We start from the raw sequence: 19,079 nt of genomic DNA on the forward strand, positions 1-19,079 counted from the left end.
AATCCCTATACCAGTCTGCTGTTCCCACATGCTTCAAGAGGGCCACCATTGTTCCTGTTCCCAAGAAAGCTAAGGTAACTGAGCTAAACGACTACCGCCCCGTAGCACTCACATCCGTCATCATGAAGTGCTTTGAGAGACTAGTCAAGGACCATATCACCTCCACCCTACCTGACACCCTAGACCCACTCCAATTTGCTTACCGCCCAAATAGGTCCACAGACCAGATGCAATCTCAACCACACTGCACACTGCCCTAACCCATCTGGACAAGAGGAATACCTATGTGAGAATGCTGTTCATCGACTACAGCTCGGCATTCAACACCATAGTACCCTCCAAGCTCGTCATCAAGCTCGAGACCCTGGGTCTCGACCCCGCCCTGTGCAACTGGGTACTGGACTTCCTGACGGGCCGCCCCCAGGTGGTGAGGGTAGGCAACAACATCACCTCCCCGCTGATCCTCAACACTGGGGCCCCACAAGGGTGCGTTCTGAGCCCTCTCCTGTACTCCCTGTTCACCCACGACTGCGTGGCCACGCACGCCTCCAACTCAATCATCAAGTTTGCGGACGACACAACAGTGGTAGGCTTGATTACCAACAACGACGAGACGGCCTACAGGGAGGAGGTGAGGGCCCTCGGAGTGTGGTGTCAGGAAAATAACCTCACACTCAACGTCAACAAAACTAAGGAGATGATTGTGGACTTCAGGAAACAGCAGAGGGAACACCCCCCTATCCACATCGATGGAACAGTAGTGGAGAGGGTAGCAAGTTTTAAGTTCCTCGGCATACACATCACAGACAAACTGAATTGGTCCACTCACACAGACAGCATCGTGAAGAAGGCGCAGCAGCGCCTCTTCAACCTCAGGAGGCTGAAGAAATTCGGCTTGTTACCAAAAGCACTCACAAACTTCTACAGATGCACAATCGAGAGCATCCTGGCGGGCTGTATCACCGCCTGGTATGGCAACTGCACCGCCCTCAACCGTAAGGCTCTCCAGAGGGTAGTGAGGTCTGCACAACGCATCACCGGGGGCAAACTACCTGCCCTCCAGGACACCTACACCACCCGATGCTACAGGAAGGCCATAAAGATCATCAAGGACATCAACCACCCGAGCCACTGCCTGTTCACCCCGCTGTCATCCAGAAGGCGAGGTCAGTACAGGTGCATCAAAGCTGGGACCGAGAGACTGAAAAACAGCTTCTATCTCAAGGCCATCAGACTGTTAAACAGCCACCACTAACATTGAGTGGCTGCTGCCAACACACTGACAATGACACTGACTCAACTCCAGCCACTTTAATAATGGGAATTGATGGGAAATGATGTAAATATATCACTAGCCACTTTAAACAATGCTACCTTATATAATGTTACTTACCCTACATTATTCATCTCATATGCATACGTATATACTGTACTCTATATCATCGACTGCATCCTTATGTAATACATGTATCACTAGCCACTTTAACTATGCCACTTTGTTTACATACTCATCTCATATGTATATACTGTACTCGATATCATCTACTGTATCTTGCCTATGCTGCTCTGTACCATCACTCATTCATATATCCTTATGTACATATTCTTTATCCCCTTACACTGTGTATAAGACAGTAGTTTTTTGGAATTGTTAGTTAGATTACTTGTTCGTTATTACTGCATTGTCGGAACTAGAAGCACAAGCATTTCGCTACACTCGCATTAACATCTGCTAACCATGTGTATGTGACAAATAAAATTTGATTTGATTTGAGAGAAGCACTATGTTTAACAGTATGGTATCTCTCCTATAGATCAGAACGTGGTCCAGGTGTTAGAGAAGCACTATGTTTAACAGTATGGTATCTCTCCTATAGATCAGAACGTGGTCCAGGTGTTAGAGAGGCACTATGTTTAACAGTATGGTATCTCTCCTATAGATCAGAACGTGGTCCAGGTGTTAGAGAAGCACTATGTTTAACAGTATGGTATCTCTCCTATAGATCAGAACGTGGTCCAGGTGTTAGAGAAGCACTATGTTTAACAGTATGGTATCTCTCCTATAGATCAGAACGTGGTCCAGGTGTTAGAGAGGCACTATGTTTAACAGTATGGTATCTCTCCTATAGATCCCATGCAGAACGTGGTCCAGGTGTTAGAGAAGCAGTACCTGGAGGAGAAACGCACAGCGCTGGAGGAACAGAGGATGATGTATGAGAGAGAGCTGGAGTCACTACGGCAACAGCTGTCTCCTGAGAGAACCAATCAGCATCAGCGATCCAGCAGCGACCGCCTCACCTTCCCCACACACACACCATCACACCACAGCAAGATACGCCCCTGGACTGAGGAGAGGTGAAGGGAATACGCACACACACACACACACACACGCCCCCACACACACGCCCACACACACACGCCCACACACACACACACGCCCACACACACACACAAACAAACACGCCCACACACACACGCTCACACACACACACACTCCCACACACACACGCCCACACACACACACGCCCACACACACACGCCCACGCACACACACACACACACAAACACGCCCACACACACACGCTCACACACACACTCCCACACACACACGCCCACACACACACGCCCACACACACACGCCCACACACACACACCCACACACACGCACACACACGCCCACACACACACACAAACACGCCCACACACACACGCTCACACACACACTCCCACACACACACGCCCACACACACACGCCCACACACACACGCCCACACACACACACCCACACACACGCACACACACGCCCACACACACACACGCCCACACACACACACGCCCACACACACACGCACACACACGCCCACACACACGCCCACACACACACGCCCACACACACACGCCCACACACGCACACACACGCCCACACACACGCCCACACACACACACGCCCACACACACACACGCCCACACACATGCTACGGCTTTAGATGCAGGATCAATGAAGTTGTAACCAACCTGTTTGATCACAGTCACACGTGTGAATGGTCTCTGTGTGTGTGTGTGTGTGTGTGTGTGTGTGTGTGTGTGTCAGGGACGAGCTGTTTCGTCAGAGTCTGTCCAGGCTGAGGGAGCAGGTTGTCAAGGCCAACACCCTGGTGAGAGAGGCCAACTTCCTGGCAAAAGAGATGAACAAACTGACTGACTACCAGGTCACCCTCCAGATCCCTGCAGCTAACCTCAGTGCCAACCGCAAGGTGCCCAACCTCTGCACACACACACATACATACACACACACACACATACACATACACACACACACATACACACACATACATACACACACACACACACACACATACACACACACACATACACATGTTATCAGTGATGTGTCATGTTTTGTACAATGAGAGAAAAGCTGAAGGAACGGTCTGATTGTGTTGTATCATTAATAACATGTACACAGAAATAGTGTCATTTGTAGAACTTTGTTCAGTACGTCACGTTGAGAGTCGCTGTGTCTTGGTTCAGCGTGGAGCCATAGTGAGTGAACCAGCCATCCTGGTGAGGTGGAAAGGGAAGGGGACACAGGTCTGGACCATCGACAAGCTGGACAACAAACTAGTGGACATGAGAGACCACTACAGAGACTGGAAGGAGGGAGCTGAGGACACGGTGAGAGGAAGGGGAGAGGAGGAATGGGGAGGAGGGGAGGAGAGAGAGGGGGAGATAGAGGGCAGGGGAGAGAGGGGAGGAGAGAGAGGGGGAGATAGAGAGGAGGGGAGGGGAGAGAGGGGGAGATGGAGGGGAGGGGAGGAGAGAGAGGTGGAGATGGAGGGGAGGGGAGGAGAGAGATGGGGAGGAGGGGAGGAGAGAGGGGGAGATGGAGGGGAGGAGAGAGAGGGGGAGATGGAGGGGAGGGGAGGAGAGAGAGGGGGGAGGGGAGGAGAGAGAGGGGGAGATGGAGGGGAGGGGAGGAGAGAGAGGGGGAGGAGGGGAGGAGAGAGAGGGGGAGATGGAGGGGAGGGGAGGAGAGAGAGGGGGAGATGGAGGGGAGGGGAGGAGAGGGAGGAGAGAGGAGGAGAGGGAGGAGAGAGAGGGATGATGAGAGGGGGAGATGGAGAGGAGGGGAGGACAGAGGGGGGGATAGAGAGGAGGGGAGGAGAGAGAGGGATGATGAGAGGGGGAGATAGAGAGGAGGGGAGGAGAGAGAGGGATGATGAGAGGGGGAGATAGAGAGGAGGGGAGGAGAGAGAGGGATGATGAGAGGGGGAGATAGAGAGGGATGGTGAGAGGGGAGGAGAGAGAGGGATGAGAGGGGAGGAGTCAGAGGGATGATGAGAGGGGGGGTGCAGGGGAGGGTTCGATGGGATCATGTTCCAAGGGGAGACACTGCTGGAAGAGATTGTGGGAGGGGAAAGTATTCTTTATCAGTGATGAAGATGATAATTGGATGATGGGGGAAGTTTTCAGGTGTGTGTTTGTATCATGTCTCTCTGATCAGCATACCAAGCTGAACAACCACAAGCAGCACAGTGAGTCCTTCTATGAAGCTCAGGAGAACCACAACCTGATAGGAGTGGCCAACATCTTTCTGGAGTGTCTGTTCCACGATATCAGACTACAGTACGCTGTTCCTATCATCAGCCAGCAGGGGGAGGTGAGAGAACAACACACACACACACACACACACACACACCTACACAGTATGCTGTTCCTATCATCAGCCAGCAGGGGGAGGTGAGAGAACAACACACACACACACCTACACAGTATGCTGTTCCTATCCTCAGCCAGCAGGGGGAGGTGAGAGAACAACACACACCTACACAGTACGCTGTTCCTATGATCAGCCAGCAGGGGGAGGTGAGAGAACAACACACACACACACACAGTACACTCTTCCTATGATCAGCCAGCAGGGGGAGGTGAGAGAACAACACACACACACACACACCTACACAGTACGCTGTTCCTATCATCAGCCAGCAGGGGGAGGTGAGAGAACAACACACACACACACACCTACACAGTACGCTGTTCCTATCATCAGCTAGCAGGAGGAGGTGAGAGAACAACACACACCTACACAGTACGCTGTTCCTATGATCAGCCAGCAGGAGGAGGTGAGAGAACAACACACACCTACACAGTACTCTGTTCCTATGATCAGCCAGCAGGAGGAGGTGAGAGAACAACACACACCTACACAGTACTCTGTTCCTATGATCAGCCAGCAGGAGGAGGTGAGAGAACAACACACACCTACACAGTACGCTGTTCCTATGATCAGCCAGCAGGAGGAGGTGAGAGAACAACACACACCTACACAGTACGCTGTTCCTATCATCAGCCAGCAGGGGGAGGTGAGAGAACAACACACACACACACACACAGCGGAATGTATACACACACAGATACACATCTCATTCAAGGAGGTTTAGTAATGATTAACAATGGTAGTGATACATTGGGGTTGAGCTGTTATCAACTTCATGGTAGTACTTCATGGTAGTACTTCATGGTAGTACTTCATGGTAGTACTTCAGGTCCTTGCTGGGCGGCAGGTAGCATAGTGTTGGGTTTCCCAAACGGGGTCCTGGGGCCCCCATTGGGTACACCTTCTGGTTTTTACCCTAGCACTACACAGCTGATTCATAGTCGGATGATGAGTTGGTTATTTGTATCAGCTGTGTGGTGCCGGAGGGCAGGACTGAGTTTGGGAAACTGGCTTAATGGTGAAGAGCGTTGGGCAAGTAACCGAAAGGTCGCTGGTTCGAATCCCCGACCTGACTAGGTGAAAAATCTGTCAATGTGCTGTTGAGCAAGACACTCAACCCTAATTGCTCCTGTGTCTGACCACATGCTTCTACCAGGATATTGAAATGGCTTCTGGGGGGACTCTTTGTACTTGCGTTAATCTGTCTGTACTCTGCACCTGTTTAGGTCTGTACTGAGGTGTGTTGATGTGCTGGGTCTGTACCCCCTTCTCTGTCTGTACTCTGCACCTGTTTAGGTTTGTACTGAGGTGTGTTGATGTGCTGGGTCTGTACCCCCTTCTCTGTCTGTACTCTGCACCTGTTTAGGTCTGTACTGAGGTGTGTTGATGTGCTGGGTCTGTACCCCCTTCTCTGTCTGTACTCTGCACCTGTTTAGGTCTGTACTGAGGTGTGTTGATGTGCTGGGTCTGTACCCCCTTCTCTGTCTGTACTCTGCACCTGTTTAGGTCTGTACTGAGGTGTGTTGATGTGCTGGGTCTGTACCCCCTTCTCTGTCTGTACTCTGCACCTGTTTAGGTCTGTACTGAGGTGTGTTGATGTGCTGGGTCTGTTCCCCCTTCTCTGTCTGTACTCTGCACCTGTTTAGGTCTGTACTGAGGTGTGTTGATGTGCTGGGTCTGTTCCCCCTGGTGTGTGACAGGTAGCCGGCAGGCTCCACGTAGAGCTGATGCGTGTCAGCGGGGCGGTGCCGGACCGGCTGGAGGGGGGAGATGACTCGTCAGAGAACTCCAGTGAGAGCAGCATCTACGATGTGATGGACACTCAGGGAGAGATGGTCCACATGGCCAGGAAACTCACCTGCAGGGTACATCTCATACACTACTACTGTCTGTCTGGTCCTGGAGGGTTGCTGCTGTCTCCTGCCACTTAACCCTCTGACTGCTCAAAGGGCTCCATAGTAGAAGTGTCCTCTGTTCGAACTCCTCAGTATATATAATTCCTCAGTATATATAATTCCTCAGTATATACAACTCCTCAGTATATACAACTCCTCAGTATATACAACTCCTCAGTGTATATAATTCCTCAGTATATATAATTCCTCAGTATATACAACTCCTCAGTATATATAATTCCTCAGTATATACAACTCCTCAGTGTATATAATTCCTCAGTATATAGAACTCTTCAGTATATATAATTCCTCAGTATATACAACTCCTCAGTATATACAACTCCTCAGTATATACAACTCCTCAGTGTATATAATTCCTCAGTATATATAATTCCTCAGTATATACAACTCCTCAGTATATACAACTCCTCAGTATATACAACTCCTCAGTGTATATAATTCCTCAGTATATATAATTCCTCAGTATATACAACTCCTCAGTATATATAATTCCTCAGTATATACAACTCCTCAGTATATACAACTCCTCAGTATATACAACTCCTCAGTGTATATAATTCCTCAGTATATATAATTCCTCAGTATATACAACTCCTCAGTATATACAACTCCTCAGTATATACAACTCCTCAGTGTATATAATTCCTCAGTATATATAATTCCTCAGTATATACAACTCCTCAGTATATATAATTCCTCAGTATATACAACTCCTCAGTGTATATAATTCCTCAGTATATAGAACTCTTCAGTATATATAATTCCTCAGTATATACAACTCCTCAGTATATACAACTCCTCAGTATATACAACTCCTCAGTGTATATAATTCCTCAGTATATATAATTCCTCAGTATATACAACTCCTCAGTATATATAATTCCTCAGTATATACAACTCCTCAGTATATATAATTCCTCAGTATATACAACTCCTCAGTATATATAATTCCTCAGTATATAGAACTCTTCAGTATATATAATTCCTCAGTATATAGAACTCAGTATATATAATTCCTCAGTATATAGAAGCCAGCATATATAATTCCTTCAGTATATATAGCTGCTCAGCATGTGTCTGTGTGTCTTTCGGAGGATTAGGAATAAGCAGGAGAACAGTGGATCTGTGTAGATTGGACAATAACGTTGTCTTCTTCGTGGTGTTTTTCTACTACAGGTGCGTATCAGGGAGGCCACGGGGCTGCCTCTCAACCTGTCCAACTTCGTCTTCTGCCAGTACACCTTCTGGGAGGGGGCGGAGCCTACGGTGGCCCCGCCCATGGTCAGCCCAGACACGCCAACCACGCCCCGCACCCCCGACGCCCAGTTCACCGTCCGCTTCGACCACTGCAAGGTAGGGAACGTAGGGTTACAACATTATGGTGACTTATCTCAACTTCCCAGGTTTCCAGAAATCCCCAAAGGAGGAATCTGGATTTCCTCCTGACTACTTCCTGATTTCGGGACTCTTCAACTGGGATTTCCTCCTGACTACTTCCTGATTTCAGGACTCTTCAACTGGGATTTCCTCCTGATTACTTCCTGATTTCGGGACTCTTCAACTGGGATTTCCTCCTGACTACTTCCTGATTTCAGGACTCTTCAACTGGGATTTCCTCCTGATTACTTCCTGATTTCGGGACTCTTCAACTGGGATTTCCTCCTGACTACTTCCTGATTTCAGGACTCTTCAACTGGGATTTCCTCCTGATTACTTCCTGATTTCGGGACTCTTCAACTGGGATTTCCTCCTGACTACTTCCTGATTTCAGGACTCTTCAACTGGGATTTCCTCCTGATTACTTCCTGATTTCGGGACTCTTCCAACTGGGATTTCCTCCTGACTACTTCCTGATTTCGGGACTCTTCAACTGGGATTTCCTCCTGATTACTTCCTGATTTCGGGACTCTTCAACGTGGATTTCTGGGAAACCAATGAATTTTGGAAAAGTTATTTCACATGATCCTCTGCTGGCTGTCCCTGACACTAACGCTGAGGATTCTGTTAGAATATCTCTGCATCCCAAATGGCTCTCTGTTCCCTATACAGTGGACTACTTTAGACCAGGGCCCATATGTCACATTATTCTCATGTTTCTGCTCATCGTTGATGTTTAATATAGTATCTCTCTGTGTGTGTAGGAGTGTGTGATCTGCTCATTGTTGATGTTTGATATAGTATCTCTCTGTGTGTAGGAAGGAGTGTGTGATCTGCTCATGGTTGATGTTTGATATACTATCTCTCTGTGTGTAGGAAGGAGTGTGTGATCTGCTCATAGTTGATGTTTGATATAGTGTCGCTCTGTGTGTAGGAGTATGTGGTCCATGTGACAGAGGAGTTTTTAGAGTTCATCGCAGACGGGGCGCTGGCCATCGAGGTGTGGGGTCACCGCTGTGCCGGGAACGGACGCTCTCTCTTGGAGCTGGACGCACTGCTGGCCAAGACACGCACCCTACGAGACAGGTACACACACCGTGTGTAGAGCACATACATATTGTATCATCTCAAGGAAACATAAAGGCATGCACCACACACACACTTGCTTGTTGTGTGTAAGTTAGGGCTTGTAAGTAAGCATTTCACGGTAAGATCTACACCTGCTGTATTCAGCGCACGTGACAAATAAATGTGTGACAAATAAGTGCCATGTGATTTGTCCCTGCAGGTGGAGTGAGGTGTCTCGTCGTATTGAGCTGTGGGTTTCTATCCAGGAGCTGAATGAGCAGGGGGACTACTCTGATGTAGAGATGCATCCTGGGAAGGACATCGGTACTGGAGGAGTGTTCCAGCTCAGACAGGTAACAGGACAGGGAAGGACATTAGACTGGAGGAGTGTTCCAGGTCAGACAGGTAACAGGACAGGGAAGGACATCAGACTGGAGGAGTGTTCCAGCTCAGACAGGTAACACAACAGGACATCAGACTGGAGGAGTGTTCCAGGACAGACAGGTAACAGAGAAGGACATCAGACTGGAGGAGTGCTCCAGGACAGACAGGTAACAGGACAGGGAAGGACATCAGACTGGAGGAGTGTTCCAGGACAGACAGGTAACAGAGAAGGACATCAGACTGGAGGAGTGTTCCAGCTCAGACAGGTAACAGAGAAGGACATCAGACTGGAGGAGTGTTCCAGGTCAGACAGGTAACAGAGAAGGACATCAGACTGGAGGAGTGTTCCAGCTCAGACAGGTAACAGGACAGGACATCAGACTGGAGGAGTGTTCCAGCTCAGACAGGTAACAGAGAAGGACATCAGACTGGAGGAGTCTGTCAGTTTGTCAGATGTTTTCAGCCATTTAAAGTAGAGTGATGTCAAGATGAAACCACGTCCCACGACATCGGTTGTATAGATCCAGTGATGAATGGAAAAGATGAGCGCCGTCTAAGTTCCCGGTTTTCTTCTGTGTTTATCTTCATTGTAATTGGCCGTCTGTGTGTTAAGCAGGTTATATGGCTGGTGTGTGTGTGTTCTCAGGGTCACTCGCGCAGGCTGCAGGTGTGTGTGAAGCAGGTGCAGGACTCTGGGACTCTGCCTCTGCTGGTGGAGGCTGTTCTATCTGTCTCTATAGGCTGTGTGTCAGCACGCTCCACCAAGCTACAGAGAGCCCTGGACAGCTACCAGGTCAGTGGCACACACACTATCACACACACACCACTACACACACACACACCACTACACACACACACACCACTACACACACACCACTACACACACACACACCACTACACACACACACACACCACTACACACACACACACCACTACACACACACCACTACACACACACACCACTACACACACACCACTACACACACACACACACACACACACACCACTACACACACACACCACTACACACACACCACTACACACACACACACCACTACACACACACACACCACTACATACACACCACTACACACACACACACCACTACACAGTTACATGTGCACACACACACCACTACACAATCACACACAGCATATTTCTATAATAGTTTGTAAGAGATGTGGCAGTGTGGCAGTGTGTCAGTATGGCAGTGTGGCAGTGTGTCAGTGTGTCAGTGTGTCAGTGTGGTAGTGTGTCAGTGTGGTAGTGTGGCAGTGTGGCAGTGTGGTAGTGTGGTAGTGTGGCAGTGTGTCAGTGTGGCAGTGTGGTAGTGTGGCAGTGTGTCAGTGTGGTAGTGTGTCAGTGTGGCAGTGTGTCAGTGTGTCAGTGTGGTAGTGTGGCAGTGTGTCAGTGTGGTAGTGTGGCAGTGTGTCAGTATGGCAGTGTGGCAGTGTGTCAGTGTGGCAGTGTGGCAGTATGGCAGTGTGTCAGTATGGCAGTGTGGCAGTATGGCAGTGTTGTAATGTTGTATATCACATTTGCTTCCTCTTTATATGTAAAATGTGCTGTATTGGTCAAGGAGACTCATGTAGCGCGGTGGTGGAGGTGGTGGTGGAGGAGGTGATGGTGGTGGTGGAGGAGGTGATGGTGGAGGTGGTGGTGATGGTGGAGGTGGTGATGGTGGAGGTGGTGGTGATGGAGGTGGTGGTGGAGGTGATGGTGGTGATGGAGGTGGTGGTGGTGATGGTGGTGGTGGTGATGGTGGTGGTGGTGATGGTGGTGGAGGTGGGGATGGTGGAGGTGGTGATGGTGGTGGAGGTGGTGATGGTGGTGATGGTGGTGGAGGTGGTGGTGATGGTGGAGGTGGTGATGATGGAGGTGGTGATGGTGGTGGAGGTGGTGATGGTGGTGGTGGTGGTGGGGATGGTGGAGGTGGTGGTGGTGATGGTGGTGATGGTGGTGGAGGTGGTGATGGTGGAGGTGGTGATGGTGGTGGAGGTGGTGGTGATGGTGGAGGTGGTGATGATGGAGGTGGTGATGGTGGTGGTGGTGGAGGTGGCGATGGTGGTGATGATGGAGGTGGTGATGATGGAGGTGGTGGTGGAGGTGGTGATGATGGAGGTGGTGATGGTGGTGGTGGTGGAGGTGGCGATGGTGGTGATGATGGAGGTGGTGATGATGGAGGTGGTGGTGGAGGTGGTGATGATGGAGGTGGTGATGGTGGTGGAGGTGGTGGTGATGATGGAGGTGGTGATGGTGGTGGAGGTGGCGATGGTGGTGGAGGTGGCGATGGTGGAGGTGGTGATGGCGGTGGAGGTGGTGATGATGGTGATGGTGGTGGTGGAGGAGGTGGTGATGGTGGGGGTGGTGATGGAGGTGGTGATGGTTGTGGAGGTGGTGATGGTGGAGGTGGTGGTGATGATGATGGAGGTGGTGGTTGTGGTGGTGGTAGTGATGGTGTGGTGACTAGCTGTGGTGATTCAGGTTCTGGGCCTACTGACATGGCTAAATCCTGGGCTGCTGTAAATCTAATGAATGTTGCAGAATGTATCGGTTCATATTAGTGTAACACATACAGAGACACACACCAGGCCCTGGGATGAGACTCCAGCACTAGACTGTAGTTCTACTGCCTAATGGTGGACTGGAGATATCTACAGTATTACAATACTGTACTGTGTATCTGGACATGATGAAATCCTAGCAGTAATCAATCTCTGCATCCTGTAGTTTTCAGATGGAGGATCCTTAGGCCATCATGTCAAAGCTGTCTGGTGTAGGGAAAGAAAGGTGCCAATCATCAATTATTCCACTGGAGGGAGGCATCTGTAGAATGATGGAACCATAGAAATATATTCATCTGCTGTGTAGAATGATGAAACCATAGAAATATATTCATATGCTGTGTAGAATGTAGAAACGTCTACATATTTTTCTGTTGTGTATCAATCAAATCCATTGAGCGATCTGATTCGGCTGCCCTCTAGTTGGACTACAATTTTTCATCTTAAGTTGACTACAGCTGGAAACCCAGGCTACCTAAGTGTGATTCTCAATCAGAGACAATTAACGACACCTGCCTCTGATTGAGAACCTGTCACGGTTGTCCTCCTCTTCATCTGAAGAGGAGAGGCGAGAAGGATCGGAGGACCAAAATGCGGCGTGATACGTGTTCATAGTGAATTTTAATCAAGAAAACACTGAACACTGAAACACTATACAAAACCAGTAAACAAAATAACAACCGTGAAGCTAATGTGAGCTGTGCTGAAACAAGCCATCAACATAGACAATCACCCACAAACACACAGTGCAACCCAGGCTACCTAAGTATGATTCTCAATCAGAGACAACTAATGACACCTGCCTCTGATTGAGAACCATACTAGGCCGAAACATAGAAATACCCCAAAACATAGAAAAACAAACATAGACTGCCCACCCCAACTCACGCCCTGACCATCCTAAATAATGACAAAACAAAGGAAATAAAGGTCAGAACGTGACAGAACCATACTCGGCCGAACACAGAAAAACAACCTAGACATACAAAACATAGAATGGCCACCCAACTCACGTCCTGACCAACTAAAACAAACAATGAACACAATAACTAGGGTCAGAACGTGACCACGCCCCCCAGAAATATGTAGCATAAAACAAATATTTCTGCCGAGGTGAACGTTGAAGAGGCTAGAACCTTCTACATGCACTTTTCCTCTTCAAGCAAAACGAGTCGTGAATAGAATCTATGTACAGTTGAGGTTAGAAGTTTAAATACACTTAGGTGGGAGTCATTAAAACTCCATTTTCAACCACTCCACAAAGTTCTTGTTAACAAACTATAGTTTTGGCAAGTCGGTGAGGACTTTCTACTTTGTCCATGACACAAGTCATTTTTCCAACAATTGTTTAGACTTATAATTCATTTATAATTCACTGTATCACAATTCCAGTGGGTCAGAAGTTTACATACACTAAGTTGATTGTGCCTTTAAACAGCTTGGGAAATTACAGAAAATGATGTCATGGCTTTAGAAGCTTCTGGAAGGCTAATTGACATCATTTGAGTCAATCGGAGATGTACCTGTGGATGTATTTCAAGGCCTACCTTCAAACTCAGTGCCTCTTTGCTTGACATCATGGGAAAATCTAAAGAAATCAGCAAAGACCTCAGAAAAAAATTGTGGACCTCCACAAGTCTGGTTCATCCTTGGGAGAAATTTCCAAATGCCTGAAGGTACCACATTCATCTGTACAAACAATAGTACGCAAGTATAAACACCATGGGACCATGCAGCCGTCATACCCCTCAGGAAGGAGATGCGTTCTGTCTCCTAGAGAGGAACGTACTTTGGTGCGAAAAGTGCAAATCAATCCCAGAACAACAGCAAAGGACCTTGTGAAGATTCTGGAGGAAACAGGTACAAAAGTATCTATATCCACAGTAAAACGAGTCTTATATCGACATAATCTGAAAGGCCGCTCAGCAAGGAAGAAGCCACTGCTCCAAAACCGCCATAAAAACATCCAGACTACAGTTTGCAACGGCACATGGGGTCAAAGATTGTACTTTTTGGATTCATTAGCTGTGTTGGATTTTGTTATACTCTATGGTTCTATGGTTTTTATTAGATTACTTGTGGTTTTTCATGTTGTTTGTCTGTAATGTTTGTAATGACTTGGTGCTGCCTGTCTTGGCCAGGACGCTCTTGAAACAAAAGAGGTTTTAAATCTCAATGAGCCCTTCCTGGTTAAATAATGTTTCAACATGTTTTATATTCATTCATTTTGGAGGACAATGTTCTTTTAAAAAGTCAACAGAACTGAGATTCTCAGTCATTCTACAAACAAACGATCTGGGAGGTCATTTTTATGTAGAAGGACCAGGAAGCAGCCTTCTACCCTCCACTGCTACACACTTTTCCAGAGGAAACAGAACAATGTGATTGGTCAGTCAGTGACACCTCCAGGCCACTGACCCAGAGTTGTCCACTGCTACACACTTTTCCAGAGGAAACAGAACAATGTGATTGGTCAGCCAGTGACACCTCCAGGCCACTGACCCAGAGTTGTAGTGGATTTACATTTGACATTTTGGTCATTTAGTAGACGCTCTAATCCAGAGAGACTTACAGACAGTGGAGAGGTGTGTAGGCTACTACTCCCGTCTGTCTTGTCTGTCTTGTCTGTCTGCCTGTCTGCCTGTCTGCCTGTCTGACTGTCTGCCTGTCTGACTGTCTGCCTGTCTGACTGTCTGCCTGTCTGACTGAGTGTACTGTACTGTGCTGTATTCTGTCCTGCCAGAGGGAGGAGGAGGATGGAGATATGGATAGTTATCAGGTAAACTGTAACTCCTCAGTCTGCTGTTGTTGCTGTTGCTGTTGCTGCTGCTGCATGGATGGTGCTGCCTCCTACTACAGCGAGGGTAGAAACATTCCCATAACGTCTGGAAAACCTTCAAATTGTTTTAGATTTCCCAGAAATGTTCAACCCTAACCACTGCCGATGATGACGAGGCACGATGGATGGAGACCAGCTTCTGGTCATGTGCTTGCAGACAGTGGGTCCCACTAAGAAGGGTGTGCAGGGGTTGGGAAACAGGAGACTAGAGGAGTAGGAGGCAGGAGGCTAGAGGGGTAGGAGACAGGAGGCTAGAGGGGTAGGAGACAGGAGGCTAGAGGAGTAGGAGACAGGAGGCTAGAGGAGTAGGAGACAGGAGGCTAGAGGAGTAGGAGACAGGAGGCTAGAGGAGTAGGAGACAGGAGGCTAGAGGAGTAGGAGACAGGAGGCTAGAGGAGTAGGAGACAGGAGGCTAGAGGAGTAGGAGACAGGAGACTCGAGTGGTAGGAGACAGGAGGCTAGAGGGTAGGAGACAGGAGACTCAAGGGGTAGGAGACAGGAGACTAGAGAGGTAGGAGACAGGAGACTCGAGGGGTAGGAGACAGGAGGCTTGAGGGGTAGGATACAGGAGGCTTGAGGGGTAGGAGACAGGAGGCTTGAGGGGTAGGAGACAGGAGACTCGAGGGGTAGGAGACAGGAGACTCGAGGGGTAGGAGACAGGAGACTAGAGAGGTAGGAGACAGGAAAATCGAGGGGTAGGAGACAGGAGGCTTGAGGGGTAGGAGACAGGAGGCTTGAGGGGTAGGAGACAGGAGGCTAGAGGAGTAGGGGGTAGGAGACAGGAGACTAGAGGGGTAGGAGACAGGAGACTAGAGGAGTAGGGGATAGTTTTCCCTAGTCAGGTCTAGTGGTCAGGACAAACTCCTGGTTCTAGGTCCGGCCTCACAGAGTGGAACATGATTGGATAATGTTGTGCACTTTTGGAGGAGAACTCTTGTCTCCAAGCGCAATTTTGGACCCGGGTGGCGCTGGTCCAACTAAATAATGTCATCCAAACAAAGAAAGGGCACCCCAGGCCAGATACATCACTCATATTCTGTCTGTCCTACCACTCCACAGTGCCCTGGTGTCTGTCTGTCTGTCCCTCCGTCCTACCACTCCACAGTGCCCTGGTGTCTGTATGTCTGTCTGTCTGTCTGTCCCTCTGTCCTACCACTCCACAGTGCCCTGGTGTCTGTCTGTCTGTCCCTCCATCCTACCACTCCACAGTGCCCTGGTGTCTGTCTGTCTGTCTGTCCCTCCGTCCTACCACTCCACAGTGCCCTGGTGTCTGTCTGTCTGTCCCTCTGTCCTACCACTCCACAGTGCCCTGGTGTCTGTCTGTCTGTCTGTCCCTCTGTCCTACCACTCCACAGTGCCCTGGTGTCTGTCTGTCTGTCCCTCTGTCCTACCACTCCACAGTGCCCTGGTGTCTGTCTGTCTGTCTGTCCCTCTGTCCTACCACTCCACAGTGCCCTGGTGTCTGTCTGTCTGTCTGTCTGTCCCTCTGTCCTACCACTCCACAGTGCCCTGGTGTCTGTCTGTCTGTCTGTCCCTCTGTCCTACCACTCCACAGTGCCCTGGTGTCTGTCTGTCCCTCCGTCCTACCACTCCACAGTGCCCTGGTGTCTGTCTGTCCCTCTGTCCTACCACTCCACAGTGCCCTGGTGTCTGTCTGTCTGTCCCTCTGTCCTACCACTCCACAGTGCCCTGGTGTCTGTCTGTCTGTCCCTCTGTCCTACCACTCCATAGTGCCCTGGTGTCTGTCTGTCTGTCTGTCTGTCCCTCTGTCCTACCACTCCACAGTGCCCTGGTGTCTGTCTGTCTGTCTGTCTGTCTGTCTGTCTGTCTGTCCCTCCGTCCTACCACTCCACAGTGCCCCGGTGTCTGTCTGTCTGTCTGTCCCTCCGTCCTACCACTCCACAGTGCCCTGGTGTCTGTCTGTCTGTCTGTCTGTCTGTCCCTCCGTCCTACCACTCCACAGTGCCCTGGTGTCTGTCTGTCTGTCCCTCTGTCCTACCACTCCACAGTGCCCTGGTGTCTGTCTGTCTGTCTGTCCCTCCGTCCTACCACTCCACAGTGCCCTGGTGTCTGTCTGTCTGTCCCTCTGTCCTACCACTCCACAGTGCCCTGGTGTCTGTCTGTCTGTCCCTCTGTCCTACCACTCCACAGTGCCCTGGTGTCTGTCTGTCTGTCCCTCTGTCCTACCACTCCACAGTGCCCTGGTGTCTGTCTGTCTGTCTGTCTGTCTGTCTGTCTGTCTGTCTGTCTGTCTGTCTGTCTGTCTGTCTGTCCCTCTGTCCTACCACTCCACAGTGCCCTGGTGTCTGTCTGTCTGTCCGTCCCTCTGTCCTACCACTCCACAGTGCCCTGGTGTCTGTCTGTCTGTCCCTCTGTCCTACCACTCCACAGTGCCCTGGTGTCTGTCTGTCTGTCTGTCTGTCCCTCTGTCCTACCACTCCACAGTGCCCTGGTGTCTGTCTGTCTGTCCCTCTGTCCTACCACTCCACAGTGCCCTGGTGTCTGTCTGTCTGTCTGTCTGTCTGTCTGTCTGTCTGTCTGTCTGTCTGTCTGTCCCTCTGTCCTACCACTCCACAGTGCCCTGGTGTCTGTCTGTCTGTCCGTCCCTCTGTCCTACCACTCCACAGTGCCCTGGTGTCTGTCTGTGTCTGTCTGTCTGTCCCTCTGTCCTACCACTCCACAGTGCCCTGGTGTCTGTCTGTCTGTCCCTCCATCCTACCACTCCACAGTGCCCTGGTGTCTGTCTGTCTGTCTGTCTGTCTGTCTGTCTGTCTGTCTGTCTGTCTGTCTGTCTGTCTGTCCCTCTGTCCTACCACTCCACAGTGCCCTGGTGTCTGTCTGTCCCTCTGTCCTACCACTCCACAGTGCCCTGGTGTCTGTCTGTGTCTGTCTGTCTGTCCCTCTGTCCTACCACTCCACAGTGCCCTGGTGTCTGTCTGTCTGTCTGTCTGTCTGTCTGTCTGTCCCTCCGTCCTACCACTCCACAGAGCCCTGGTGTCTGTCTGTCTGTCTGTCTGTCCCTCCGTCCTACCACTCCACAGTGCCCTGGTGTCTGTCTGTCCCTCCGTCCTACCACTCCACAGTGCCCTGGTGTCTGTCTGTCTGTCCCTCCGTCCTACCATTCCACAGTGCCCTGGTGTCTGTCTGTCTGTCCCTCCGTCCTACCACTCCACAGTGCCCTGGTGTCTGTCTGTCTGTCCCTCCGTCCTACCACTCCACAGTGCCCTGGTGTCTGTCTGTCTGTCCCTCCGTCCTACCACTCCACAGTGCCCTGGTGTCTGTCTGTCTGTCTGTCCCTCCGTCCTACCACTCCACAGTGCACTGGTGTCTGTCTGTCTGTCCCTCCGTCCTACCACTCCACAGTGCCCTGGTGTCTGTCTGTCTGTCCCTCCGTCCTACCACTCCACAGTGCCCTGGTGTCTGTCTGTCTGTCTGTCTGTCTGTCTGTCTGTCTGTCTGTCTGTCTGTCTGTCTGTCTGTCTGTCTGTCTGTCTGTCTGTCTGTCTGTCTGTCTGTCTGTCTGTCTGTCTGTCTGTCTGTCTGTCTGTCTGTCTGTCTGTCCCTCCGTCCTCCCACTCCACAGTGCCCTGGTGTCTGTCTGTCTGTCCCTCCGTCCTCCCACCCCTCATGTTTAACCAACACACTAACTTCCTTCCTGTCTGCTTCTCAACCCGCCACTGAAGAGCTGCTGCAGGAGACCTGTTGTACCACACTCAGTCACATGACCAACGCATGGCTGCTTCCATGCATGACTCATTTAGCATGACAGGGGAGTTGAGCTCAGGAATGGGGGTGGAGTGTGCATGTGTGTGTGGTTGTTATGGTGCTGGGTGGGTGGTTAGATCAGGGTGATGTTTTCATCAGCCAACAGTTACATTAAAGGCTCTGAGCCTGGGAGCCATTCCATTTCAATAGACTTTGAGAAAGAGGATTAAGTTTTGACTTGGCCCCTAGGGCCTCACACTGTGGCTCCTCACGGAGGTCATGTGGGGTCTACTGGGGTAAGGAAGTAGGAGTCTGCCGTTCAACATCCTGTAATGCTACAGACCACTGAACCAGACCCTGGTATTGCTTTGTTTCTGATGCTGGACAGAGTCCTGCTGACACTGATGCTGTCTTCTGTTGGCCTGCAGGAGGAGGACCTGAACTGTGTGAGGGACCGCTGGTCTGAGGCCCTCATCAAACGACGAGAGTATCTGGACGAGCAGATC

General features: G+C 50.1%; 1 protein-coding gene across 3 annotated transcripts in view; it reads left to right on the forward strand.

Annotated features, from left to right (window-relative positions):
- Positions 1-19,079, forward strand: part of LOC109885979 (kinesin-like protein KIF13A) — a 56,024-nt gene that overhangs the window by 18,361 nt on the left and 18,584 nt on the right. For 2 of the 3 annotated variants that reach the window (XM_031816661.1, XM_031816658.1), the window contains exons 10-20: positions 2,130-2,355; positions 3,092-3,254; positions 3,532-3,675; positions 4,505-4,660; positions 6,421-6,585; positions 7,813-7,989; positions 8,948-9,099; positions 9,302-9,434; positions 10,112-10,258; positions 14,773-14,808; positions 19,002-19,079. The exon at positions 19,002-19,079 is cut by the window's right edge and continues 22 nt beyond it. In XM_031816661.1, coding sequence (XP_031672521.1) covers positions 2,130-2,355; positions 3,092-3,254; positions 3,532-3,675; positions 4,505-4,660; positions 6,421-6,585; positions 7,813-7,989; positions 8,948-9,099; positions 9,302-9,434; positions 10,112-10,258; positions 14,773-14,808; positions 19,002-19,079 — 1,577 coding nt within the window. The remainder of the gene's footprint in view (positions 1-2,129; positions 2,356-3,091; positions 3,255-3,531; positions 3,676-4,504; positions 4,661-6,420; positions 6,586-7,812; positions 7,990-8,947; positions 9,100-9,301; positions 9,435-10,111; positions 10,259-14,772; positions 14,809-19,001) is intronic. The other variant, XM_031816660.1, reaches the window with a different exon arrangement.

The sequence above is a fragment of the Oncorhynchus kisutch genome, unplaced genomic scaffold, assembly GCF_002021735.2.
Source record: "Oncorhynchus kisutch isolate 150728-3 unplaced genomic scaffold, Okis_V2 scaffold848, whole genome shotgun sequence".
NCBI classification, from domain to species: domain Eukaryota; kingdom Metazoa; phylum Chordata; class Actinopteri; order Salmoniformes; family Salmonidae; genus Oncorhynchus; species Oncorhynchus kisutch.